The following is a 27299-nucleotide window of genomic DNA, read 5'->3' as shown; positions in this document are numbered from 1 at the left end:
AATCATCCAAATGGAACAGAGATGCTGAAATTCTATCAGCGACGTGTCTGTACAGAAAACAGTTAGGGGGTGATTTTAAACCCCAAGAACGGGTGGGTTTGGGGGGGCGGGTGGGAGTTGAAAGTAGTTGTTTTTTGGGTCGCCACCACAACCTGGCTTTATTTCTGGGTTTAACGTTGGCGCGTAAAAGTATAGGCTTCCCACTGAGAATGCAAAGTCCAAAAATTATGCAGTTGCGATCCAAAAAAACAACTATTTTCAACTCCCACCTGCCTCCAACTCACCCGTTCTTGGGGTTTAAAATCACCCCCTAAGTGTCTGAAAAATCTTTACTTTGACAACTTGAAGAAATTGAAAACGATGAATTATTAATCAATGTATTTTTCTGAGATGACATGGTCTTATCTCCCCCAAATCCCCAATTTTCTCCCCATCTCTCCTGAAGGTTCTTACTCTTGCTGGAGCCTTTATTCATCTGCGATAGTTGAGTGTCAACAGGCTTTCAACTATAAAGGATATTATAGCCGAATTCAACCCTGTCCCCTTCCAATATTAACACATCAGGAGAGAGCACCTTAGCTGATTTTCCTTCTCTCTCACCCAGAGATACTGAGACCATTTGTATCAGCCTAATTGCCACCAAAACAGTTAACTCGGCACAAATAGAGGAGAGAAGATGGGATGTCCTTTATCTGTACATTTTAGTACCACACTGAGCAGTGCATTTAATTACTGAACCATTTGGGCTTTTATCAAGAATTAGCTTTAAATATTTGACTGTTTCCTGTTTAACCAAATTGATTTTAACAATAGATATAACAATGAATCGATTTTAAATCTTGCAGTTGACTACAGGAAATCAGAGAACATAACCAGTTTCTTAATAAAGAAGGGTTTCTGTACTCGAAACTATAGCACAAGGGCTTATAAATAAGGTGCTAACCACATATTAAATAAATCATGTTCACAGTCAGTAGGGTAAACTGATGTATTCAGTGTATTGAACATACCATTCAATTCATTCCTGTTGGAATTGGTTTGCTCACTGAGAGGATCTCCTTTCCCTTCCTTGGTTGCGGGTGGACTACTGCTTTCATTTTGCGATGTTCTGTTTGTCGACTCTTGCAGACTCGAGTCTTTCAGATCTTGTGCATCTTTCGGTGATTCCCTACAGGGTGTGGCGCTGGGGCTGATAATTCCTGAGATACGTAATGGCACTGACACAGAAAAAGGCTCGGATATATTCAATGCCAATGGCTTTCTATGATGTCTTGGTGATGCTTCAAGGGGAAACAAGTTACCCGGGAAGTTAGATTTTGGTGAAGAATCGTTGAGATTTGCTGAATAAAACAACCGTCTAGTCTTTGGTGATGTTGGTTCCGATTTGTTGAAGGCATCTCCACGAAAAACCTTCAGCTGCTCTGGTTGTGCTCTGGGTCGTTCTGGCTCTTTGGCAGATGTTCCTTGACTAACATTACTGGCACATCCTCCAATAGCACCAATCAGGTCTTCCTGATCCCAATCACTGTGCCTCCTGCTTAGACTGTAAGAACTTCCTGAGCTAAGTGTGTGTGATTTCATTGATGGTGAAAGGCCTCCTCCTAGAGTTGCAGCATGTTTAAATCGCCCCCCCCTTTCGTCATCTAAGAAACAGTAACAAAATATTTTTAATAAGATTTGAAATAAAACACTGCACAAATTAGACCTTTAACTTTTGAAGTATAGAGTCTTGATAAGTTTAAGCCGCATGTGTTTGGTGTGAGCCGTATTTTAGAAACCTAGCAAGTTCAGTATAACATATAGAGGGAAAGGGTCTACATGAAAGAGATGACAAGTGCATTATCTTCCATCTCTGCACCCCCTTCCATTTTGGAAGTAATTTATTCAGCATGATCTGTTCCCTGGCCAAGACAGAAGGCAGATAACTTATCGTAATGCCTCCAGCTATTCTATTGGTTGGTATACATTGTATTATCTCCAATTTTCTCAGATCAGTGGCAAATTAATTCCAATAGAGACAAATGTAAAGTATTCACATTGGAAAAATAAAGGAGTGACATATGAACTCAAAGAATGGTTCAAAGTAGCTAAGGTGAGATTGAAAGAACTCCAGGGTTCTTAATCAACTCCCTTCCAGTTGCTATGGTACAGCATTCAACAAAACAAACAGAATATTCAACTGAATACCAAACCAGCAGAGTTCAAATTCAGAGGATGTTGTGTTAAAACTGTACAGTCAGACCGCACCTCAATTGTTGTGTCCTCTTTTGATTATCAAGACAAAGGGAGACGTTGAATCCTTTAAAGGAATGAGACGGGCCTGGTGTCAGGACTGAGTTACCAGGAAAAACTGGAGAAAATTGGCTTTACAATCTTGAAAATAAGTGACTAAGGGGGAATCTTTTTTTATTCGTTCATGGGATGGGCATCGCTGGCAAGGCCAGCATTTATTGCCCATCCCTAACTGCCCTTGAGAAGGTGGTGGTGAGCCATCTTCTTGAACTGCTGCAGTCCATGTGGGACCTCCGGGAGCTTTATAAGATAGTAAACGGTATAGACAAGGTAAATCCAGAACAAGTGGACACAGGTTCAAACTGGCGAAAGGCAAATTTAGGACCAGTGTACTCAGTCAATAGCGAAAGGCACATACCTCCAGCAGAGTTCACTGATCAAGAGCAAGGAATCAGGGCAATTTTTTCATGCCTGTCCCAGCGACACTGAAGCTGATTATAGCAACCCACTGTTGCTGCTGATGAGACCACATGGCCGGGTTCAAATCTGGGTACTAGGTGGCTCAATTACCCATTCAGCAATGGGGGAGCAAGAATTATAATTAGGTCTAACATCAGTTTGTTTTGTTCTAACCACTTTGGCCATCCTTTCAAATATTTTTGTTTAAATGGTGAATGCTGATAACATAATGGGAGGTATTGGTTTGTGCTAGTTATTCAGCCTGACAGTGAAAGTGGGAATGAATTTACATACAGAATTTGTACTGAAGCACTTCTTGTTAATCATTTGTGCCTCTTCTAATGTTAATTTACCTCCTTTGCGTTACCAGGCTCAGTAGCTTAATTGTACCAGTACACTCAGTTATACTACTGCCATTCACTAATTAAACTATACGCAACAGAAGTAGATGAAACAAAGCAAAAAGATGTCAAAATGAATCAGAATTCTTCATTTAATTTTTTTAAAGGTGTTTTCACAATGACTCAATTTTTAATATACTCCATTGCAGGTAATTTGCCAGTCTTGCTGTAAGGGTCTTGAGATGATGTCACATAAAATGGAATTCTCTCCCAGTGCGTTCTCACTTTTCAATGCCATGTTTTTGAAGTTGGATCCATGGCTGTTAATCTGGTGTCATGCTTTTAGCAGCACCGCTGATTTCAGGTTGACTTAACCACTAGAATACACTCCATTTTCCTTCAACAATATGAGACTGTGAAATGATATAATGTACAGAATGTCTTACCTTCTGTTGGCAAAGAGCAAAGAGACTCCATGCTCTTAGCAGGTCGAATGTTAGCCTTCTCTGTTTGAGCACAAAAAAATAGATCAGAGATTTGGTGAGTAAGAAACGTAGCTAGAATAATGAAACTGGGGAGGGAGTCACAAGACTCCAACCTCATGAAGGCGTTCAGACATTATACATTGTGTGAGCAAAGCTTGAGCATTATGTCAATACCCTGCGAACCACAAGACTGGGTTGTAATCTTTCACTGTCTGCCGAGGCTCAGTAGGTAGCATTCTTGTCTCTGTGTCAGATGGTTGCTGGTTCAAGTCCCACTCCAGAGACTTGAGCACATAATCTAGGCTGACACTCCAGTGCAGTGCTGAGGGAGTGCTGCACTGTCAGAGGTGCCATCTTTTGGATAAGACGTTAAACCGAGGTCCCATCTGCCCTCTCAGGTGGATGGAATAGATATCATGGCATTATTCTAAGAAGAACAGGCGAGTTTTCCCAGAGTCCTGGCCAACCAACATCACTAAAATAGATTATCTGGTCATTCACCTCATTGCTGTCTATGGGACCTTGCTGTGCGCAATTTGGCTGCTGGCCTTCCCTACATTATAACAGTGACTACAGTTCAAACAAAAAATACTTAATTAGTTGTAAAACGCTTTGGGACATCCTGAGGTTATGAAAGACATTATATAAATGCAAGTTCTTTATGGCATTTGTTATATTAAATTGTGTATATGTTGTATGGGATTTTAATCATGTTTTGTGAAAACTCCAGATTCTTGTGGTTTCAGGAATGTTCTAGGACTTCTGTACCAGGCTGATCAACAATCATAGAATCATACTCCAGGCATATTGAGAAATAATTTGCACTGTTATAAGGAAATGTCATATACAGCATGCACTGTGGTGTTGTAAAACTTGTAGTACAGCCTTTTCAATCTAGTAGCCTTAATACAATTTAATGCATCTTTGTGTCAATTTCATACTATTTCAGTCCAAAGCTAGACCTTGAAATTGTGCTGTGTGAATATCAGGATCTCAAACTATTTAAACATGTTTGAAACAAATTGGCTTAACACCTCCATTACACTACAGAGAAAGGAACAACATAAAAATCTGTTAAACATTGCTACATTAATATTTGCACAGTGTGTTAACACGCACGTATATATTTCGAGGTCATTGTAGATTTAAGAATATGTTCACATGTATTTCATGAAAATGTACATTTATATATAAGGAGGGGCTTTCCTCTTGCCTCTGCCCATGAACGCCATGTTGCCAGGTGGAGAGGAAAAAAGGTGCAGAGACCCGTTAAGTTAGTGGAGGGGCGCCCAAAGAAACCTGGCATAGGGGCATTCGTGGAGGGTGTGTGCGCAGTCCCAGGGCAGCCTCAAGGTTAAAGCAATTGGAGCTGTAAATTTACAAAGTATTGTGTCTACCCCAGAATGATATTGGGGCCATAGGGCCTTCAGGCTGCTGCTCTCCAATACCTGAGACAGGAAAACTAGGTGCATCTCTCTTACAGACAACAACAACTTGCATTTATATAGCGCCTTTAAAATGTCCCAAGGCACTTCACAGGAGCGTTATCAAACAAAATTTGATATCGAGCCACGTAAGGAGCTATTGGGGCAGTGACTAAAAACTTGGTCAAAGAGGTAGGTTTTAAGGAGCATGTTAAAGGAGGAGAGAAAGGTAGAGAGGCGGAGAGGTTTAGGGAGGGAATTCCAGAGCTTAGGGCCTAGTCAACTGAAGGCATAGCCACCAATGGTGGAGAAATTAAAATCGGGGATGCGTAAGACGAAAGAATTGGAGGAGCGCAGAGATCTAGGAGGGTCATAGGGCTGGAGGAGGTTACAGAGATAGGGAGGGGCGAGGCCATGGAGAGATTTGAAAACAAGGATGAGAATTTTAAAGTTGAGGCATTCCCAGACCGGGAGCCAATGTAGGTCAGTGAGCACAGGGGTGATGGGGCAACGGGACTCGGTGCGAGTTAGGATACAGACAGCGAGAGTTTTGGATGAGCTCAAGTTTATGGAGGGTGGAAGCGGGGAGGCCAGCCAAGAGAGCATTGGAATAGTTGAGTCTGGAGGTAACAAAGGCATGTGTCTGTTGGATGCTCAGTGGGTGTCCAAAGTGGAAAATGTACCCTATGTATTTTATGAAGTGATATTTACATACATATATATCAAAGTGTACAATACCGCAAATATTTAATGAAGCCATTCCAAATTCGGGTCTGCCTTAGATACCTTCTCGGGTTCAGTGACATCAGTCACTCCTGTAAGTGATCTGAGCACTGTAAGTTTATGGGAATTGACTTACACTGTCCCATACCTATTTGCATGATAGTGGAACTCAGCTGTGTAAAAGTGAAACCCCCTTGTGATCTGGACCAGACCTCCACGTCTTTCATGTGTTTTTTTCCAGTCTTTCCAAATCGGGACCAAATTAATACTAGTTGCGATGAAGCTTGGTTGAAATCATTAAGTGGTTTTATTCCACTTAGTTCAATCAGTAAAGCTTATCTTAATGTGCGATATAAAAATAACGAACACACCGTGCTTTGCGGGTCATCTTACTTAACTGAAACAGGATAATCCCCTCTTTATTCTGTCCTACATTCCAGGGTATAACCTCCTCTCCCTGCAGTCTCCCGTCTTTTAATCTTTTCATAGCACCTCGCTGTGTTTTTTTTAAGCCTGACTCTGTTTTCAGCTTTCAGTCAAAATTAACCACCCCTTCCCCACAAGAGTAGAGTTGACCGTGATCTGAAATCCCAAAACATGACATTTTGGTGTATATTCTCGCATATATTTTATGAAGTGTACAATGTAATTTCAAAGCATTACTGTTCTCATTCTTTTTTGCTTAGCCAATAGGTAACTCTATCATTAATGAAGCACATAACTGTCAGGGTGATTGTCGTAATTTGTCACAGTTGTCAATAAGTCAACATGAATATCACACCACATCAGATTAATCAATACTTTCCCTGCACTGGTGCTTGTCACTCAAAGTCTAAATAGAATCATGAAAAAATAAAGGACAAGAAAAGGACATTTGGCCTATCGAACTCATTCCTCTGTAATCCAATTCACCAATACGCAGCATCAAACTGAATTTTAAAAATCCCTAATGTCTATGATTCCACTACCTGACCTGGTAGATCATTCCAGATGCCTTTGAGTAAAGGCATTGTTTCCTCAGATCTGTTTTAACTTACTTCTCATTAATTTTAAATTTATGCCCCCCTTGTTCTGCTGGTCTGATTGTCCTTGAACTAATATTCTGGGTTCAACTTCTCTCTGCCATTTAATACTTTGTACAGCTCAATGAAATCACCACTTAACCTTCTCCCTTGAGTATATCTTTCCTCATAGACCATCTCTTAATATTTGGGATAGTTCTTGTTGCTCTTCTCTGTACCTTTACCCCTCCTGCGTATCTCTTTTGAAATGTGGTAATCGGAATTGCAGAGCGGTTGGTCTAACCAGGGCATTCTAAAACCTCAACAAAACCTCTGTAGACTTATACTACCCTGTTCTGACTATGTACCCCAACATTCTGTTTGCTTTTTTCACATGGTCTTGATAAAAACTATGGGGGTAATATTGACTTTGGGCGATAGTGTAAAACAGATGATATCGGATTAGCTGCCCGTTATACACCTCACCCGATTTTCATTTCTCAATGGAAATTAATATTGGGAGTATAACTGGTGGCTGATCTGATATTGCTCGTTTTACATTCCTCATCCAACGTCAGAATTGCCTCCAATGAGTCTACTGCCACTCCCAGGTCCCTTTCTAAGTTTTCCTGTGCTAAATCGATACTCTTCACTGTATATATAGGACCATTCCCCAGTACTATCAAACTATGTATGGTCTCCCAGCATATAATATTTTGCATTTGTGAGCATTACATTTCAAATCTTATTTATCTGTCAATTTGCATAACAGACCTGTTTCCTTCTGCAAAACCTTCTGCATTCTCTGTGCTTCCATTGAATTCAATGGAGAGGAAATTCAGTGGGGAGGGAGGGTGCATAAGGGGAGCCAATCCACTACAGCCCGTTTTATGCTCCCCCGAATGTTAATAGTTCTGCCCATGAGTTCCTTTTATTTCCCCAAAGGTATTTGAGAAAACCTGGGCCAGTTGTGATCACTAAAGTTACAGCCACCAGGTGTCAGTATTCCCTTACCTGCAAATTTATGTCCTCTCACAAACACGCTGCCATTCCTGCTTAGTTTACCCTTTGAGTCATTTCCTAATCGTCCCAAGTTAAATATGGATTTCCATTTCTTTGTCTTTGCAGTAAGTTTTCTCCTAGAAAAGAGACAGAATCCTTACACACTTCAATTACAAGCATAATAACATGCCCACTTTATATTCCAATTTTGATATTAAAACCTTGTTCCAAAATGTAAATTTCAATTCAGCCCCGAATTCCAGATTGGCTGAACAAACCAAACCAGCGAAATGTGATTGTTCGATTTGAGCACCACACGGATCTTGCTGTGGAGATCAGTGACTGGATGGTGCAGTGGATTAACGCATGGTCCTTTTTCACTGGGATGATTCCCTCTGCTGGCTGTGAAGACCTATCAAATTACTGTCCAAATTCCAGGACCATTCCCGGTACTATCAAACTCCGGGACCATTCCTGCGGGGTACTATCAAACTCTGGGACCATTCCCGGTACTATCAAACTCTGGGACCATTCCTGGTACTATCAAACTCCAGGACCATTCCCGGTACTATCAAACTCTGGGACCATTCCTGGTACTATCAAACTCTGGGACCATTCCTGGTACTATCAAACTCTGGGACCATTCCAGGTACTATCAAACTCTGGGACCATTCCCGGTACTATCAAACTCTGGGACCATTCCCGGTACTATCAAACTCTGGGACCATTCCCGGTACTATCAAACTCTGGGACCATTCCTGGTACTATCAAACTCTGGGACCATTCCTGGTACTATCAAACTCTGGGACCATTCCTGGTACTATCAAACTCTGGGACCATTCCCGGTACTATCAAACTCCGGGACCATTCCCGGTACTATCAAACTCTGGGACCATTCCTGGTACTATCATACTCCGGGACCATTCCCGGTACTATCAAACTCTGGGACCATTCCCGGTACTATCAAACTCCGGGACCATTCCCGGTACTATCAAACTCTGGGACCATTCCCGCGGGGTACTATCAAACTCCGGGACCATTCCCGGTACTATCAAACTCCGGGACCATTCCCGGTACTATCAAACTCCGGGACCATTCCCGCGGGGTACTATCAAACTCCGGGACCATTCCCGCGGGGTACTATCAAACTCCAGGACCATTCCCGCGGGGTACTATCAAACTCCAGGACCATTCCCGGTACTATCAAACTCCGGGACCATTCCCGGTACTATCAAACTCCGGGACCATTCCCGCGGGGTACTATCAAACTCCAGGACCATTCCCGGTACTATCAAACTCTGGGACCATTCCTGGTACTATCAAACTCCAGGACCATTCCCGGTACTATCAAACTCCAGGACCATTCCCGGTACTATCAAACTCCAGGACCATTCCCGGTACTATCAAACTCCAGGACCATTCCCGGTACTATCAAACTCCAGGACCATTCCCGGTACTATCAAACTCCGGGACCATTCCTGCGGGGTACTATCAAACTCCGGGACCATTCCCGCGGGGTACTATCAAACTCCGGGACCATTCCCGGTACTATCAAACTCTGGGACCATTCCTGGTACTATCAAACTCCAGGACCATTCCCGGTACTATCAAACTCCAGGACCATTCCCGGTACTATCAAACTCCAGGACCATTCCCGGTACTATCAAACTCCAGGACCATTCCCGGTACTATCAAACTCCGGGACCATTCCCGCGGGGTACTATCAAACTCCGGGACCATTCCCGGTACTATCATACTCCAGGACCATTCCCGGTACTATCAAACTCCAGGACCATTCCCGGTACTATCAAACTCCAGGACCATTCCCGGTACTATCAAACTCCGGGACCATTCCCGGTACTATCAAACTCTGGGACCATTCCCACGGGGTACTATCAAACTCCGGGACCATTCCCGGTACTATCAAACGCCAGGACCATTCCCGGTACTATCAAACTCCGGGACCATTCCCGGTACTATCATACTCCAGGACCATTCCCGGTACTATCAAACTCCAAGACCATTCCCGGTACTATCAAACTCCGGGACCATTCCCGGTACTATCAAACTCCAGGACCATTCCCGGTACTATCAAACTCCGGGACCATTCCCGGTACTATCAAACTCCAGGACCATTCCCGGTACTATCAAACTCTGGGACCATTCCCGGTACTATCATACTCCGGGACCATTCCCGGTACTATCAAACTCCAGGACCATTCCCGGTACTATCAAACTCCGGGACCATTCCCGGTACTATCATACTCCAGGACCATTCCCGGTACTATCAAACTCCGGGACCATTCCCGGTACTATCATACTCCAGGACCATTCCCGGTACTATCAAACTCCGGGACCATTCCCCAGGGCTCAGCTATTGACCTCTAATTGGTGCATTTTTCATGCCATCGTGCGGTATATTTTCAGCTTTAAAAATGGTAAGGGAAAAAATTTAAATATGTAGATAAAGGAATATAAACTATGAAAGCCACTCCTTTACAGTTTTCACAGAATAAGGGCAGAGTTGTGGAATTCAATCCCTAAAACACAAGGGAAAATCGCAGAATGCCATTTAATAAAAATGAAACCTGACTTATTAATTCACTGACAATCAGCAGCCCTGATGTCATCTCCTACATGGTGTAAACATCACTATCGTTATAAAACAGCGAATCTACTGACTCACCATGAACAATCCCATGGGATAATGATCAGGAACAGCAACAATGGCTGGTTAATTTTTTTTCTCTTCCCACCTCGGGGTGTTGAGGCAAATTGCAGAGCTCCTACTGGCACCTCAGCTGAAATCAGCTAACTCAACGTAGGCTGGGGTTCAACCTGGGGCCTTACTGTAGGGCTCATTTTAAAACTGGATTAACTCACTGAGCAATTGCTGGAACTGGATCAAACTCATTTAATTAAACCACATAGTTCACTTTAATTGAGATTCAGATGCTGGCTGGTCAAGTGTTGTTGTCTAATAGCTGCTTCTATTTTCACTTCTTTTTTATGCAGAATTCAAGTGAATATGGAAGGGAGTTAGGTTGCCTGCCAGTGTAACTAGGCAACAAAACTAAATGTAAACAAGTGCGAAAATCATAAGAGTGTTATAGCACAGAAGCAGGCTGCACCGATGTTTTCCTCCACGAGTTACCTAGCCCACTCCCACTCTCATCTTCGTTCCCTGTACCCTTTAATATTCCTCTTTCCCAAGCAACTGTCTAATTCCCTTTTAAAAGACTTTATGGATTTTGCTTCAACAATGGCTTGTGGCAGAGATTTCCACATTCTAACTACCCTCGATGTAAAGATAATATCACTTTTGCCTTCTGATACCTCACCAATATGTAAACCTAGACGGTGAGTGTTGGCAGGCTATTTGATTATGGATTCTCATCCTCATGTTCAAATCCCTCCATGGCCTTGCCCCTCCCTATCTCTGTAACCCCGTCCAGCCCTTCAACCCTCCAAGAACTCTGCTTTCCTCCAACTCTCGCCTCTTGTGCATTCCCCACTTCCTTCGCCCCGCCATTTTAAAGTTCAAAAAATTAAGTGATAACAGATTTAACTAAAACCATTCTCGAAAACCCACATTTTAGAAAACCAAGTAGCTAGTGAAGGTGATGTAGAATGTCTGGTGAGAAAGTATTATGTGAGGGGTGCCTGGGGGAGAAGCAAAATTCGGCTGGGAATGTGCAGCGTTCCATGAAAGGAATAGGACTTGAGAAGTATGCTTACCTGGGATCTGGCAGATCAATGACTGTGTGGTAAATGGTCCCAGCAGCAGGTCCGGTGTCCATAGGAGCACAGTGCAATTTTTCAAGGCGAGCAGGATGGTCCGGTCTCAGGGTCCTGGCCTGGGCCTCCTCTAGGGTTAAAAGCTTCATGGATGGCGATACAATAGGAAGTGATTTGCATTTAGCAAGAGGATTGTGTGCTGTGGGGATAAGTCATATTGATCAGGGTGATGATCTTTACTAAGACGTTACTGTGTACATTTCTTGTACTTGCTGCTCAATCACGTCCAGTGTAAATATACTGTCTGCAAGCACCGACATTTCTAATTTCGATGACAATGGTTCAGAAGAACTCGTAAAACCATTTTATCCAGCCAGTGATAAAGTGGAATATTCCAAATTCCATTTGACCATATAAATAATGACAACTGCACGCGGAGCCCATTCTCCACGACCTACGATCTATGGTGACTGACAGATTAGTCTTTGGTTAGAGCCTGCTTGAAACTGGAATTGAGCTGGATCTACCTGTACAGTATAAATGTAGCATAGTGGCCAGACTTGGCTCAGAGGTAGAATCCTCGCCTCTGTGTCATAAGATGGTGGGTTCAAGACCCACTCCAGAGACTTGAGCACACAATCTAGGCTGGCACTCCAGTACAGTACTGAGGGCGTGCTGCACTGTGGAAGGTGCTGTCTTTTGGATGAGACGTTAAACTGAGGCCCCGTCTTCCCTCTCAGGTGCACGTACAAGATACCACGGCACTATTTGAAGAAGAGAAGCAAAGTTCTCCCAGTGTCCTGGCCAATATTTAGCCCTGAACCAACATAATTTAAACAGCTTATCTGGTCATTATTTCATTGTTTTTTGCGAGACTTTGCTGTGCGTCAATTGGCTGCTGCATTTCCTACATTACAACATTGACTACACTTCAAAAGTACTTCATTGGCTGTGAAGTGCTTTGGAATGTCCGGAGATCATGAAAGGCTCTATATAAATGCAAGTTCTTTCTTTTATAAACATATAGCCTGGATAGTATTACCTGTTAAGATTTTAATTTCACAAAGCAAGTACGCTCCCTTTAAACACCATGTACAGTTTGAGATCCTCTTATTCACTAAGCTAGAGAACCATGTTTGAACTCCAGCACACAATATTTAAAAGGAGAGATTTTCCTTATTATATTTCATATGTTAAAGGAAGTTTGAATTTATAGTTCACTTCAGAAGACAATATATTCTAACCTTGTTTGAGTTTTTCTCCCCCTCCCAATTTTCTCCTCTCCTGACACAGGTCCCAGTGTGGTTCTCCGCTAGCTCACCCAAGTGCCCATTCCTCATGTGTGAGCCTGAACATTATGGTGGGCTTATTCAGTTGCAGGGGGCATCACACCCCAGTGCAATACTCCATTCACTCAATATCCATACATAAATATCAGAGGGTTGCATGTAAGCTCTAAACTTATGCTATAGGATACTAGTGTAGTGTGTCCGTGTGAAACTTCTAGTTTAATAGAGCTCTTAACCCAGTTAAAATAGTGGAGAGAGGAATTTCAGACAAATGTGCACAGTGTTTGTACACTAGTTTCCCACAGTATTATTTCAGGACCGTAGTGTTTCCACGTGGGCGAATGGAGAGTAAGCAGGAGCGGGTTCAGGACCATTGGCTTTCTCTTCCTAGACTAGTGCACATTGTAGCCAATTGTAACGTCTCTGTTTCCTACTTTTATATAACAACAGTAACTGCATTTCAAAAGTAACTCATTGGTTGTAAAGCACTTTGGGACACCCTGAGGATGTGATAAGGCACAATATAAATGCAAGCTCTTTCTTTACTTGGGCTGATAGAAATCTATCAACTCAGCAGGGACCTGGGCTGAATGAATCATGTGATGTGATTCTGAGTCAGCCACTGATCACTCGGGGCTGGGGATAGTGGGGAACGGAGACTTTGCTGTTTCTGTTTCAATCCTACCTTCAATGTCCTGCCCAGGCTGGACTGTGTTGTTATTGAAGAGCTCATTGACATGATTCAGGATGAATTCTATAATGATGGACTGAACTCGCACCTCCAGAAATGCAGCATCATTGTTATATCCAGACCCCTCTATTTCTTTTGATCTGTGAAAAAAATACATAGCTGTAAATACCACTTTAAAGAGTTAATTGTTAAATTACATTTCAGAACAGAACATTAATAATCAACATAAAAATCATAATGAATATTTTTCATTATTCTAATCCTGTGTTGGATCTGTATTTCCCATGGGATCCTTTCACTTCCAAGTAGATGTTTTTTAAAGATTAGTTTTATTGAGTGTCTTTATATGCTGTCTTGGGCCATGTTGTAATACAGAATGTATGCTGCTATAGATTACATAGTACTTGCAGGTACACGCATCGGGCTGTACTTTTGGGTGGTATTACTCTTTGACAGTCCGTGGTGATGGGCCTAAGTGGGAGGGTGGGACAGGAGGTTTGCTGGGCACTGGTTTGGGTGGTGTTGTTCACACGATCTCATACAACAACAGCAACAGCAACTTGCACTTATGTGGCCGATTTTCCTCCACTGGTTCCCACTGGGTATCTGAGAGATGTATTGCATTGTTCTGCACTCCATTTTCCTAGTCCTCCTGATACAGACCTTCTTCCTTGTGTGGTCTTGTGCTGAGGACAGCAGTGCTCCTGGCCATGGGCATCGATGCCTTCTGGCTGACCGGGGAGGGCAGACTTAAATTTTCCTTCGCTGGAGTTGTGGCTCCCTTGATCCTTGGGGTTCTCTATGAACCACTCTGCACCCCCCCCCCGCCAACCCTGCAGAATCTCCGGGCTGCACAGTGCCCCAGAGCAAGCTACCCCACCAGCTGGTTTGAGCTGACCCTCTGGGTGTCTCATGGGTACAGTGAGGAAAGTGGGGCGGAAGGCTGGCAATGCCCCTCCCATCTCAGTACAATGCTTATGCTGAGCCCGTGCCCACTCTAGGCGCTGGCATGGTTATGTTATTTTGGGGAATCCCCGGAAATCTTGGGGCAGAGCTGTGGGGGCAGAGATCTGATGCAAAGGGCCTCCACCCTCACGTCCTCTTCACTGCACCTGGGATTTGAGTGTTTCCCTGTGTAATGAAGAGGCAAATCTGCCCTTTGTAGTGCCTTCAATCTGGTATTTTACAGGAAGTGTTTTTGTGTATGTATGTGGGGTGGGGGCAAGGTGGGGTGGGGGAGCTACAAACATCAAATGGGAGTGGGAGAATGGTTAGGGGAGGAGGCCAAAGGAGTTGAGGAGTTTTTTTTGAAGATGGGAGAGTTGGAGCAAGGTGGAGAGGTTTAGGAAGAGAATTCCAGAGTGCAAGGATGTGATGGTTGAAGCCCCTGGTATCAATGATGAAGACTCAGGAGGGAGGAGATACAAAATACGCCAGAGTCTGAAGAGTGGTAGACCTCTTGTGACGGTAAACTGGTTCTTTGTTGACCATGGATAGGACGGCTTCTGCTCCATGGGCAGGGGTTAAAATTCTAACTATTATGTTTGACGGGTCACATGTGGGATTTTGTTATTGACTCCACACACTGCTAAGACTTTATTTTGCAGTGCTGCATGTGTGGGGCCTCAGGACTGAGAAGGTTTTAGTTAGAGTATCTATCTGACCGTACATTAGTCTTTCCTGTTTATAAACAATGTCATAACGTTGGTCTAACAGTTTATTCTAAAATGAGATTTGAGGAATCACTGAGAACTTGAATTAGTCACTCAAACAATTTCGGGTCATTTGCCTCTGGTCCCCGTGAAAATTTTCTGGAGAGTTTGGCTTCCTGGAAATGACCTCATTTTCAGGCAAGAAGGCCATGTTTGCTTTGGAGCCGTTGGCTGGTTATTTTAAATATTATGCCGTAATGGTCTCAGTAAGTATGCAATGGCTTTTCCAGGTTAGAGTTTCAAATTGTTTCCATTCAGTAGGAAGGGGGACGTAACTAATCCTTGTGAGTCAATGGGAGTAATTTGACTTTGTGCGATAGTGTAAAACGGGTGATGGAAATAAAAATTGGGAGAGATGTAAAACGGGCTGCTGATTCGCTATCAACTGTTTTACATGACCGCACCAAGTCAAAATGACCCCCCATGTGTTCTTTTCTTCATGGCAGTTTTGGAGCGGGTGAGGTAGATAGATAGCATGCATCATTTTACCTGCTGGTATGGAGGCTTAACTCAGTCTGAAGTAGGGTTCAGGGAAGAAGTGTTGGTATTTAGTCCTTAGAAAATGAAAGGGGAGTATGCAATCACTTTCTGTTGCGTTTTAGCGGGTATGAGGGGAAAGGGTGGCTCCATGTTTCCTGCTGTGGTATTTGTTGGGATTGGGAATTTTGAATTCGACTTTGATGAACTGCGGATTTCCAGAATTGAAGAGTATAGAATTTCTCATTCCTGTACTTTTGCCTGGAAAAGGAAATAGTTGCTGCATGTTTTTCACCTGGTGCTGCAGAGCTGTTACTCAGAAATTTGTTCGTCTGTTGTGTGTTAGGTTTGGTGGTGTTACCACAGAATGTGAGAACGTTTGAAACCGCACAGATTGACAACCAATTCATGCTCCCGACACAGAGCTTCACCTCCCGTGGTCACACATCAGGAGTAAAGGTGCAGAGATCAGTGGATCTGCAGGGTTTTCTGTTGGACGACCCACTGGTCTCCATATTCCTGATGTGCTCTCCTGCCGGGTGAAGCTCCTTGCTGGCAGCTCACATTTATAAAATCTACCCTCATACAGACTATGACCAAAGCATGGAGGGTAGTTGAAGGTCACGAAGATTAATAACGGCACAACAACAACTTGCATTTATATAGCACCTTTAACATGGTAAAACCTTCCAAGGCTCTTCAGAGGAGTGTTATCAGACAAATTTGACATTGAGCCACATAAGGAGATAATATGACAGGTTGGTCAAGGAAGTACGTTTTAAAGAGCGTCTTAAAGGAGGAGAGACTAGTAGAGAGGTGGAGAGGTTTAGGGAGGGAATTCCAAAGCTTAGGGTCTAGACAGCTGAAGGCACGGCCGTCAATGGTGGGGTAAAGGAAATCGGGGATACACAAGAAGCCAGAATTGGAGGAACACAGAGTTCTCAGAGGGTTAATAACATAGAATTACATAGAATGTACAGCATAGAAACAGGCCATTCGGCCCAACGGGTCCATACCGGTGTTTATGCTCCACACGAGCCTCCTCCCTCCCTACTTCATCTAACCCTATCAACCTATCGTTCTATTCCTTTCTCCCTCATGTGTTTATGTAGTTTCCTCTTAAATGCATCCATGCTAGTCGCCTCAATTACTCCTTGTGGTAGCGAGTTCCACATTCTAACCACTCTCTGGGTAAAGAAGTTTCTTCTGAATTCCTTATTGGATTTATTGGTGACTATTTTATATTTATGGCCCCTAGTTCTGGTTTTCCCCAAAAGTGGAAACATCTTCTCTACATCTACCCTATCAAACCCTTTCACAATCCTAAAGACCTCTATCAGGTCACTCCTCAGCCTTCTCTTTTCTAGAGAAAGGAGCCTCAGCCTGCTCAGCCTCTCAGTTCTGGTATCCTAGTAAATCTTTTTTGCACCTTCTCCAGTCCCTCTATATCCTTTTTATAATATGGAGACCAAAACTGTTCACAGTACTCCAGGTGTGGTCTAACCAAGGTTCTATACAAGTTTAACATAACTTTTCTGTTTTTCAATGATATCCCTCTAGAAATGAACCTCAGCGCTTGGTTTGCTTTTTTTATGTCTTTATTAATCTGCGTCGCTACTTTTAGTGATTTGTGTATCTGTACCCCCAGATCCCTCTGCTCCTCTACCCCATTTAGACTCTTATTATCCAAGCAGTATGTAGCCCCCTTATTCTTCCTACCAAAATGTAATACCTCACACTTGTAGGGCTGGAGGAGGTTACAGAGATAGGGAGGGGTGTGGCCATGGAGGGATTTGAACACAAGGATGAGAATTTTAAATTTGAGGTGTTGCTGGACCGGGAGCCAATGTAGGTCAGCAGATGATAGGCAAACGGGACTTGGTGCGAGTTAGGATACGGGCAGCAAAGTTTAGGGAGGGTGGAAGATGGGAGGCCATTCAACTACTGTGGTCACATTTACCTCAAGACTTCTAATCAGCTGTCAAATAGATGTTAATCCATATTGTAATCCACACGTTGCAATTGCTTACTGGTTAATGGATCAAATGATTTTTTCATCCACTAAACTTGCAGACATGTTTGTAAATAGACTGAGTTAGCTTTGGATTTCAAAGGCTCTGATACCCTACCTCAATAGATTGGGAGCCCAGACAAGGGCCAAGTTCCTGGAGTGCATATTTGTCTTGGAGCTGAAGGAAGCTATATGTGTCAAATGTTTGATCAGGTATTCCAAGGTTCTGCAGGAGGAAGGTTGAAAAAGCAACATTTTTTTTATGAATGAGGTTATCATCATTTTATGAAAAAATTATGATTTTGGTTTAATATTAAAGGTTAAAAGAAATAAAATATTTGTATGCAGTGATGACATGAATACATGCATTTACCCAACAAAAAATCCACAACCAACGTATTAAATATACTGATGTTACAGTCCAATAGATACAGAAGATTTAGTGGAACAAAACCTGATGTGACTACTGTTCAAACCACATCATTCTGATGTTGAATCCACTGCTGGGGGGAAAATAGCATGAGAAATCCTCCCTCGACAAACTCTCCCCATATATATCACAAAATGCATCAGACGGACTTGTGTTTCAAAGATGTACAACATCTTGGGAGTTGAAAAAGCATCAATAAATGCAACAAGCATAAAAAGAATGACAACATTTCTTTTTTCCCCTTTATTTTAATTGTAATTTGGGCCTGCTTTTCCCATGGGATCCTTTCATCTCGTAACCATTCTGTAGCTAAGAGACTGGTTCCCTGTTGACTGTCTAAAAAAGTCTTAGCGCACTAGAAAATGTAACCATGTATGGTTCTGAATGATCACTGGAGATTTGTTTGGCACACCAGTAATTTATAGAGCGTGACATTTATTGGCCTGCATTTATTACCTGTAATGTGGAGGAGGTAGTTCTTTGATGACATTTTGAATTCTGACCAGCTGCTCCTCCTCTGACTGAGCAGAGACCGCTTCCTGTAGGTGAAGACAACAGAACCTGGTGAAGTTTACAGCAATTTTGGACTGGTGAAAGTTAACTGGGTGCTGAATGAAGAAAGTTAATGAAAAGCATATTTTACATCAGCTGTCTCTCTCTTGTTACTGCTTGATGTTGTTGAAACTCCCCTCCCAGATATTATTACCGATCTTCAGACAATTGAACTTCATTCCAATTTTTTTTATTCGTTCATGGGATGTGGGCGTCGCTGGCAAGGCCAGCATTTATTACCCATCCCTAATTGCCCTTGAGAAGGTGGTGGTGAGCCGCCTTCTTGAACTGCTGCAGTCCGTGTGGTGAAGGTTCTCCCACAATGCTGTTAGGTAGGGAGTTCCAGGATTTTGACCCAGCGTCGATGAAGGAACGGCAATATATTTCCAAGTCGGGTTGGTGTGTGACTTGGAGGGGAACGTGCAGGTGGTGTTGTTCCCATGAGCGTGCTGCCCTTGTCCTTCTAGGTGGTAGAGGTCGCGGGTTTGGGAGGTCCTGTCGAAGAAGCCTTGGCGAGTTGCTGCAGTGCATCTTGTGGATGGTGCACACTGCAGCCACAGTGCGCCGGTGGTGAAGGGAGTGAATGTTTAGGGTGATGGATGGAGTACCAATCAAGCTGGGGTACCATCCATTGTTGTTAAACCAGTTCCCTTGAGTTCATTTGGTTTCCGAGATCATTATTATTTTATATAAAAATAAACGTTATTTACTCAAGGTCTTGCTGAATTTCAAAGGAACCTAGTATCAGGAATGGTGCAGAATGTCCAAGCTTGTCTGTGAGCACGTGCTCATCCATGTATGTATCTATTTTCCTCTGATGTGGGAATGAAGAATGAGAGGACATAATCTTAAAATTAGAGCTAGGCCATTTATCAGGGAAATCAGGAAGCAGTCTTTCACAAAAAGTGTAGTAGAAATCTGGAATTCTCTCCGCCAAAAGGCTGTGGATGCTGGGACAATTGGAGTTTTCAAGACTGAGATCGATCTTTTTTGTTGGGTAACGGTATCAAGGGATATGGAACTAAGGCGGGTAAATGGAGTTAAGGTGAAGATCAGCATGATCTAAACGAGTGGCACAGCAGGCTGAGGGGCTGAATGGCTTACTCCTGTTTCTAAGTATGCACTTGTGAGTGTCCATGAGCACTTAGCTGCATGAATGTATTTGTCAAAGTGTATCTGTACATTTGCTTGTTTGTGAGCAGCTGTCCGTGTATACATATATGTGTGCTTGTGCCTATTTATACACATGTTCTTGAGTGGGTATGGATGAGTGCGCATGTGAGTATGTCTCTGTGTGCATGACTGGGCATGTGTTTGTGTGTATTAATAAGCTATTCAGTAAGGCGTGAATTTTGAATAAACTCCTCCTCCTCCCCCTCTTTCTCATCTCAATTATGCAGCGTGTTGAGAGCCCCCAATGGATGACCCATCCTTACCTCTGTAAGGTGCAACATCAAAGCCAGCAGAAACCATAAATAATAAAATTTAGTGGCGGGGGGGCAAACAACAAAAATGGAGGGCTATACATCAAAACCAACTAATGAAATGAACAAAATGCAGATAAGGGCAAGGGATGTGCAATTCCCTTCCCCCCCCCCAAAAAAAAATATTAAACTCACCATCACCCTTTAAGAGGCCTACTTGCACAGGCCAGGTCCTGAGGATTATGGAGCACCAGATTTTATTGGCATGGCTTGTGCTGCAGGCCGAGCCTCCACCAAAGTCATAAAATGCAGGACATTTAGAGTGGGATTAAATATTATAATGGGCCGGAAATTGCTCACATCGGCGTGGCAACGTTCGCAGCAGCTCCTGCGAATAAAATGTACGAATTCACTTATTGCGGATCCGTGGCGTACACTTGCGTGATTTTGAAGTTTTGAAAAAAAATCCGACATCAGCCCAGCCTCTGAACAGCGTGGGTCGATTCACATGGGAAATGGCCGTGGGAAAGGAAGCCCCGCCCACAGAATCTGTCAGGAAGAGAAGCCACGCCCATAAGCAGGCAAGTAGAAATCATTCATTTAAAGTAAACTTCTGTATGTCAGTGTAAATAAAAATTTAACATATCTTCTTATAAAAAGCCAAGCAAATGATTTAATTTAATGAAACAGAAAGAACTTAAAAGTAAAAAAAAATCTTTTTAATTTTTAACTTTATTTAATGATCAAAAAATATTAAAATAAAAGTAATATGACTCTCCACATTCATTTAAAAAATAATTTTTAGTTTTTTTGCAGTCATTAGGAGTCGTCGCGCTTTTAAAAAGTAGCGTAGAGCTGGTATTTTTCAGCGTATCTTTTGGTGGTGTAAGTATTTTTGTCCCAGATGGGTAAGTTTACAATTTTTGTACGCGAACATCTATCCAATAGCAATCATAACATGATCGAGTTCAATGTAGTGTTTGAAAGGGAAAAAAGTGAGTCAGCTGCTAAGATTCTAGACCTGGGTAAGGCCGACTTCAATGGGATGAGACGGAGACTGTCCACAGTAAACTGGGCAAATCTGTTAATGGGTAAAACGACTGATGATCAGTGGGAAATGTTTAAAGAAACATTTAACGTGATACAGAATCGGTTTATATCCCTGAGGGGCAAGAACTCGACTTGCCAAAAAAAACAGCCATGGACAACTAAAGAGGTAAGGAAAGGTTACACAAAAAGGCAAAAAATGGCACAGATCCTGGTGAATGGGAAAGATACAAAGATCAACAAAGTGTCATAAAACAGATAGTAAGAGCTACAAAAAGAGAGTATGAAAAGAAACTTGCAAGGGATATCAAAACCAATATGAAGAACTTTTATAATTACATTAGGAAAAAAAGGGTGGTCAGGAGCAGTGTTGGCCCCTTAAAAACTGAAAGTGGGGATATTGTCATTAACAATGGGGAAATGGCGGACATGTTGAACGATTACTTTGCGTCAGTATTTACAGTAGAAAAAGAGGATAGCATGCCGGAAATCCCAAGAAAACTAATATTGAATCGGGGACAGGGACTCGATAAAATTAACATAAGTAAAGCAACAGTAATGAAGAAAATAATAGCACCAAAGAGTGACAAATCCCCAGGACCAGATGGTTTCCATCCCAGGGTTTTAAAGGAAGTAGGTGAGCACATTGCAGATGCCCTAACTATAATCTTTCAAAGTTCTCTAGATTCAGGAACTGTCCCTCTAGATTGGAAAATTGCACATGTCACTCCGCTTTTTGAGAAAGGAGAGAGAGGGAAACCAGGGAATTATAGACCAGTTAGCCTAACATCTGTTGTGGGGAAAATGCTGGAGTCTATAATTAAGGATAGGGTGACTGAACACCTCGAGAATTTTCAGTTAATCAGAGAGAGCCAGCATGGATTTGTGAAAGGTAGGTCGTGCCTGACAAACCTGATTGAATTTTTTGAAGAGGTGACTAAAGTAGTGGACAGGGGGAATGTCAATGGATGTTATTTATATGGACTTCCAGAAGGCATTTGATAAGGTCCCACATAAGAGACTGTTAGTTAAGATAGAAGCCCATGGAATCGAGGGAAAAGTACGGACTTGATTAGGAAGTTGGCTGAGCGAAAGGTGACAGAGAGTAGGGATAATGGGTCGGTACTCACATTGGCAGGATGTGACTAGTGGAGTCCCGCAGGGATCTTTCTTGGGGTCTCAATTATTCACAATATTTATTAACGACTTAGATAAAGGCATAGAAAGCCTCATATCTAAGTTTGCTGATGACACAAAGATTGGTGGCATTGTAAGCAGTGTAGATGAAAACATAAAATTACAAAGGGATATTGATAGATTAGGTGAATGGGCAAAACTGTGGCAAATGGAATTCATTGTGAGGTCAATGTGAGGTCATCCACTTTGGATCATAAAAGGATAGAACAGGGTGCTTTCTAAATGGTAAAAAGTTAAAAACAGTGGATGTCCAAAGGGACTTAGGGGTTCAGGTACATAGATCATTGAAGTGTCGTGAACAGGTGCAGAAAATAATCAAGAAGGCTAATGGAATGCTGGCCTTTATATCTAGAGGACTAGAGTACAAGGGGGCAGAAGTTATGCTGCAGCTATATAAAACCCTGGTTAGATTGCATCTGGAGTACTGTGAGCAGTTCTGGACACCGCACCTTCGGAAGGACATATTGGCCTTGGAGGGAGTGCAGCGTAGGTTTACTAGAATGATATCTGGACTTCAAGGGTTAAGTTACGAGGAGAGATTACACAAATAGGGGTTGTATTCTCTGGAGTTTCGAAGGTTAAGGGGTGATCTGATCGAAGTTTATAAGATATTAAGGGGAACGGATAGGGTGGATAGAGAGAAACTATTTCCGCTGGTTGGGGATTCTAGGGGGGCACAGTCTAAAAATTAGAGCCAGACCTTTCAGGACCGAGATTAGAAAACATTTCTACACACGAAGGGTGGTAGAAGTTTGGAACTCTCTTCCGCAAACGGCAATTGATACTAGCTCAATTGCTAAATTTAAATGTGAGATAGATAGCTTTTTGGCAACCAAAGGTATTAAGGGATATGGGCCAAAGTCGGGTATATGGAGTTAGATCACAGATCAGCCATGATCTTATCAAATGGCGGAGCAGGCACGAGGGGCTGAATGGCCTACTCCTGTTCCTATGTTCCTATGATTTCAGTGATTGTAGCGTACCATGCCCCTTTAATTCGCAGCTGTCAAACCGCTGGCGAGCCAATGGGAGCAAGAGCAAGTTCACGATTTCCAGGTTTTAGCATTTGTGCACTTGCTTCGTGGATTCGCCGGTGGAGAGAGAGGACGCCATTATGGAACGGCGTCCTGAAGTGAGCGATTTCTGGCCCTAAAAATCTACGCCCGCCAGTAGTAGGGCCTTGTTAGTTCAATCCAAATCGCTCAATTGAAAATCGGGCACTTCACAAATCAGGCATGCGAGGCTGTGCGTCTGGTTTTTCGATCCATGCCAGGTGGGGTGGAGCCTCCATAAAATTTACCCTTATGTATATTTGATCATTGGGTCAGTACTTTTTCCCATCTACTATGGGCCCATGGGACAGGTAAAAGGACAAGGGCTAATAACATTTCAACAGTGAAAGTAAAAGCCTTTACTTTGCGATAAGTAACTGTTGTTGAAAAAATTTCAGTAAGCTAGACGGCCATGTGACGTAAATCTTTTATATTTGTGGCGGTCCCTTCCAACGAACTTAGCACGTGATGAATCCAAATGCCTTTAAGTTACAGCAAAGAAGGATGGAAGTAAGATGCCAGTCTATGGGAAATTAATGGTGGAGGCATAAATCTCCAATTAGTCCTATGTCATCAGAAGCCAGCCTCCCGGTGACTCCCACTGTGCAAAGGAGCCTGGCCTCTTTGCTGTGACAATCCACCTACTTCCCTCAACGGGTAAATGCAATGTCCAGTATGGCACTGAGTTATACAGACTGATCTTGGCTGAATCAGTGGTGGGTGGCACTACGATTTGTTAACATCAGCAGAGAAGCAAGTCAGCTATGGTTGCCAGTCCTGATCGCTATGTGGCCACACCCTCCCTGCTGCAAGTGAATAATAACAGGGTCAGTTGTGATGTCCTGTGGTCCCTCCCCTTCCCATAGATCGAATACCCTGCCAGCATTCACCGTCCAGGTTCACGCATGAAGATTAGCCATTTGTCCAAGCTGCTGGAGGGTCACAGTCATCTATCTGTAGGATCGTACAGCAGCACGCAGCACTACCCTCAGAAGAGGAGGGGCATGGAGGAAATTCGAGAGGAAGAAGAGAATGTGTACTCACTGTGAATTTTTTGTAGAGCTCATACGTGAGGAGGGGATTGGGCAGTTCCCGGAAGTACAGCTTGCAGAGCGAGCCCACGCAGTGGATGTCTTGCAGATACACTTCCTTAGTCAGGTCAGGGTGCTGCTCTGTACCAAACTCCTGCCTGCAACAGCAGACACAAAAACCTTTATTGTTTGAGGTCTTTACATTAAGGTTACAATGATGAGATGACACAGACACGATGGGCCGAATGGCCTCCTTGTGTGCTGTAAATTTCTATGATTCTATGATGACAAGATGACGAGATGTTTCAGTAGAGAGAGTAGAAAATCACTTTCCTCACATGTGGTTGCCACTAGCCCTACCTGAACTGCAATTACAGAAGATTATTATATTTTCAAATGACAAGCACGTGTAACAAATGAAATTGTAGCGATGCAATCAGATTGAATGGCAGAACAAGCTCGAGGGGCTGAATGGCCGACTCATGTTCCTAAAAGTAGAAACAGAGGTTGAAGGGATATAGAGCAAAAAGCACAGTCAGAGGGAAGACTTTTAAGGAGGCTTTTGAAAGAAGAGGGAAGCGGTGAGATGGAAGGATGTAAGGAGTTGAAGAAAGCAAGGGTGTGGTGAAAGTAGCAAGGAAGGGTCCAGTGTCAGAGAGGCAGAGGTGCGTGCGGAGATCACAGAGGTAAGATGGGAAAAGGCTATGGAGGAATTTAATATTAGGAAGAGATTCTTTTAATCAATCCACTGGGGCACAGAAGCCAAGGAGTTTGGCAAGGATTGGGGTGCAGGGATTGGGTGACTGTGTACGGGAGAAGGTGCAGGGCAAGGCGTCCTGCATTCATAGAGAATGGAGGTGGGAAGACCAGTATGGAAAACACTGGAGAAGTCGACTCTCAAGGTGATAAAGGCATGAATCAGGGTCTCAGGGATAGGTAGGGATGGTGGTGGCAATATTTTGGAGATTAAAGAAAGTGATCTTGACAATGCATTGGATGTGGGGCAGGAACTACATTTCAGGGTTGAGCCGAATGCCAAGACTTTGCACCTTTGAGCTAAGCCTGAGTAGGCAGCCTGGGAGGTTAATGGAGTCCAGGCCAGAGGCACATGGTGCCTGTGGAAGTGAAAGGGAGGCTTCTATTTTGCCAACACATACCAACCTCGAAAACAAGCTGACTAACAACTTCAAAAAAGTTGACACAGCCCAAAAAGCTGACAGTTCTGACATGTGAAAGCAAATAGTTACACAGGCTTTGTTTTGGAGTAGATTTCACCCCGTGTAAGAAACCCAGGACACTCTGGTAAAGGTGGGGGGGGTTGCAGGTGATTCTCCTGCTTAACCCCCCACCCTCTCATTGTCAAGGGGGGCATACTGGGGGGGTTCCTGGGTTACCCAAGAATTGCTTCCACTTATGCACTCAGTGGGTCCAGTGGAATGGAGTTCCATTCGGAGGCTGGGAAAGGCCCCAAGAGGAGATTGATGATCTGTCCAATAGTGGCCTTCAGCTCCCTTTGGAGCATTTTCATAACTTGGGACCTTCCCTCTAATCGGCCATTGGAGCAGTGTGGTGATGTTCTGATTGGCTGCTGTCGGTACAGGTGCCTCTGGATTTCTGTGGCAACTCTTTCTTGTTCCAATAACTTATGTAAAGAAGTTCTGTGTTCACTGTAACTAAAATAAGGTAAGGCCCATTTTATACGATTAACACAGAGGTAATGTTATCAGTGAGTACATGGGACCTACAGAGAGAGGCCTATCTATGGATTGGTGCTGTTGCAATTTGTTTTTAACCTGTTCCCTGCCATGTTTAATGCTGCTTCATATCCTCTACTAAATGACGAAGCAGCTAAACAGGAAGTGGTAATTGAAGAATACTTTAAAGATCATTCCTGCATATCAAAGCAAAGCTGAATTGAACACTAAAAGCTGACAGTCTGAAATCTAGGATGTAATTTTGACTTTGGGCGATTGCAATGGAAATGAAGATGGGGAGAGATGTATAACGGGTGGCAGATCCGATATTGCTCGTTTTATCACCCAAAGTCAAGAATCTCCCCATAGTCTCAGTTATAAATTATAAGGCCAATTGTGCAGAATGGAGGATACCATGATGATGTGTTATAATATTGTGATGTGACACCGGCATCATCACAAGCAGTGCGAGGAGACCCATGTAAACAGCACAGTATTTGATACAATAAACAGATCTTAAACAGTGAAAAGCACAGAACAAAAAGCTACTAAATCTTTAAGATGCAACTGAATAGCAGCCATGACCTTTTTCGGGGTGTTGTGTTGATAACCTCAGCTGGAACTATATTTTCAGGTTACATACAGATACCTGTTTTCCTGAAACTACAATGCACTTTGATTACACAGAGCCTGGACATGATCCAGCCTAGCCTCAGGCTCTCCTTATTGCTCCAGGCTGACCATGTTATCTTTTAAAATAACTTTGTCAAAGTCTTCATTGAATTACAGCTCAGCGTTCTTTCTGCCACTTGCTGACAGAATGTCAGGCTGCTGTGAGACATCATTGATTACACCCTATGGGGCCATTTTATTCAACCATTCATTCAGCTGAATGGATTAAGGAGCACTGTATTGATGAGAAGGTGTTCAGCAAACCTCTCATGTTTGGGGAACATCTGGGACAGTCATGTATAATTTTCATCATGATAACAGCTTGGGCAAGCTACAAACCAATGTGCTTTGATCTGATTCATACCATCACATTATGCGCTTGGAAACCAGTGAGAGATAGATTTGCCAAATGATTTTTTATCATGAAGTTATAACGCTATAATTGGTTTTCTTTTCTCCAGTCACTATTTAGTTTTATAAAATGACCTTTTTGTACAGACCTGATGCTTGTTATCCTGTAACATGGCCGGGCGCACAGGGAACATTTGCAGTGCAAGACAGAGGAAATGGAAAATTGCAGTGCAGTGGATTTAGACGTTCACGCAGGTTGGGAGT

The 27299-nt window shown here is 43.0% G+C and overlaps 1 protein-coding gene across 1 annotated transcript in view; it reads right to left on the bottom strand.

Moving 5' to 3' along the window:
- Positions 1–27299, bottom strand: part of arhgap31 (Rho GTPase activating protein 31) — a 95598-nt gene that overhangs the window by 11817 nt on the left and 56482 nt on the right. The window contains exons 3-10 of the mRNA XM_067992744.1: positions 24332–24476; positions 18472–18554; positions 17704–17811; positions 13380–13525; positions 11406–11604; positions 7680–7804; positions 3479–3538; positions 1011–1643 (exon numbers count right to left, since the gene is read on the bottom strand). Of these exons, the coding sequence (XP_067848845.1) occupies positions 1011–1643; positions 3479–3538; positions 7680–7804; positions 11406–11604; positions 13380–13525; positions 17704–17811; positions 18472–18554; positions 24332–24476 (1499 nt within the window). The remainder of the gene's footprint in view (positions 1–1010; positions 1644–3478; positions 3539–7679; positions 7805–11405; positions 11605–13379; positions 13526–17703; positions 17812–18471; positions 18555–24331; positions 24477–27299) is intronic.

This window comes from Heptranchias perlo, chromosome 11 (genome assembly GCF_035084215.1).
Source record: "Heptranchias perlo isolate sHepPer1 chromosome 11, sHepPer1.hap1, whole genome shotgun sequence".
NCBI lineage: Eukaryota > Metazoa > Chordata > Chondrichthyes > Hexanchiformes > Hexanchidae > Heptranchias > Heptranchias perlo.
This window is presented reverse-complemented; position numbering and strand designations above follow the sequence as displayed.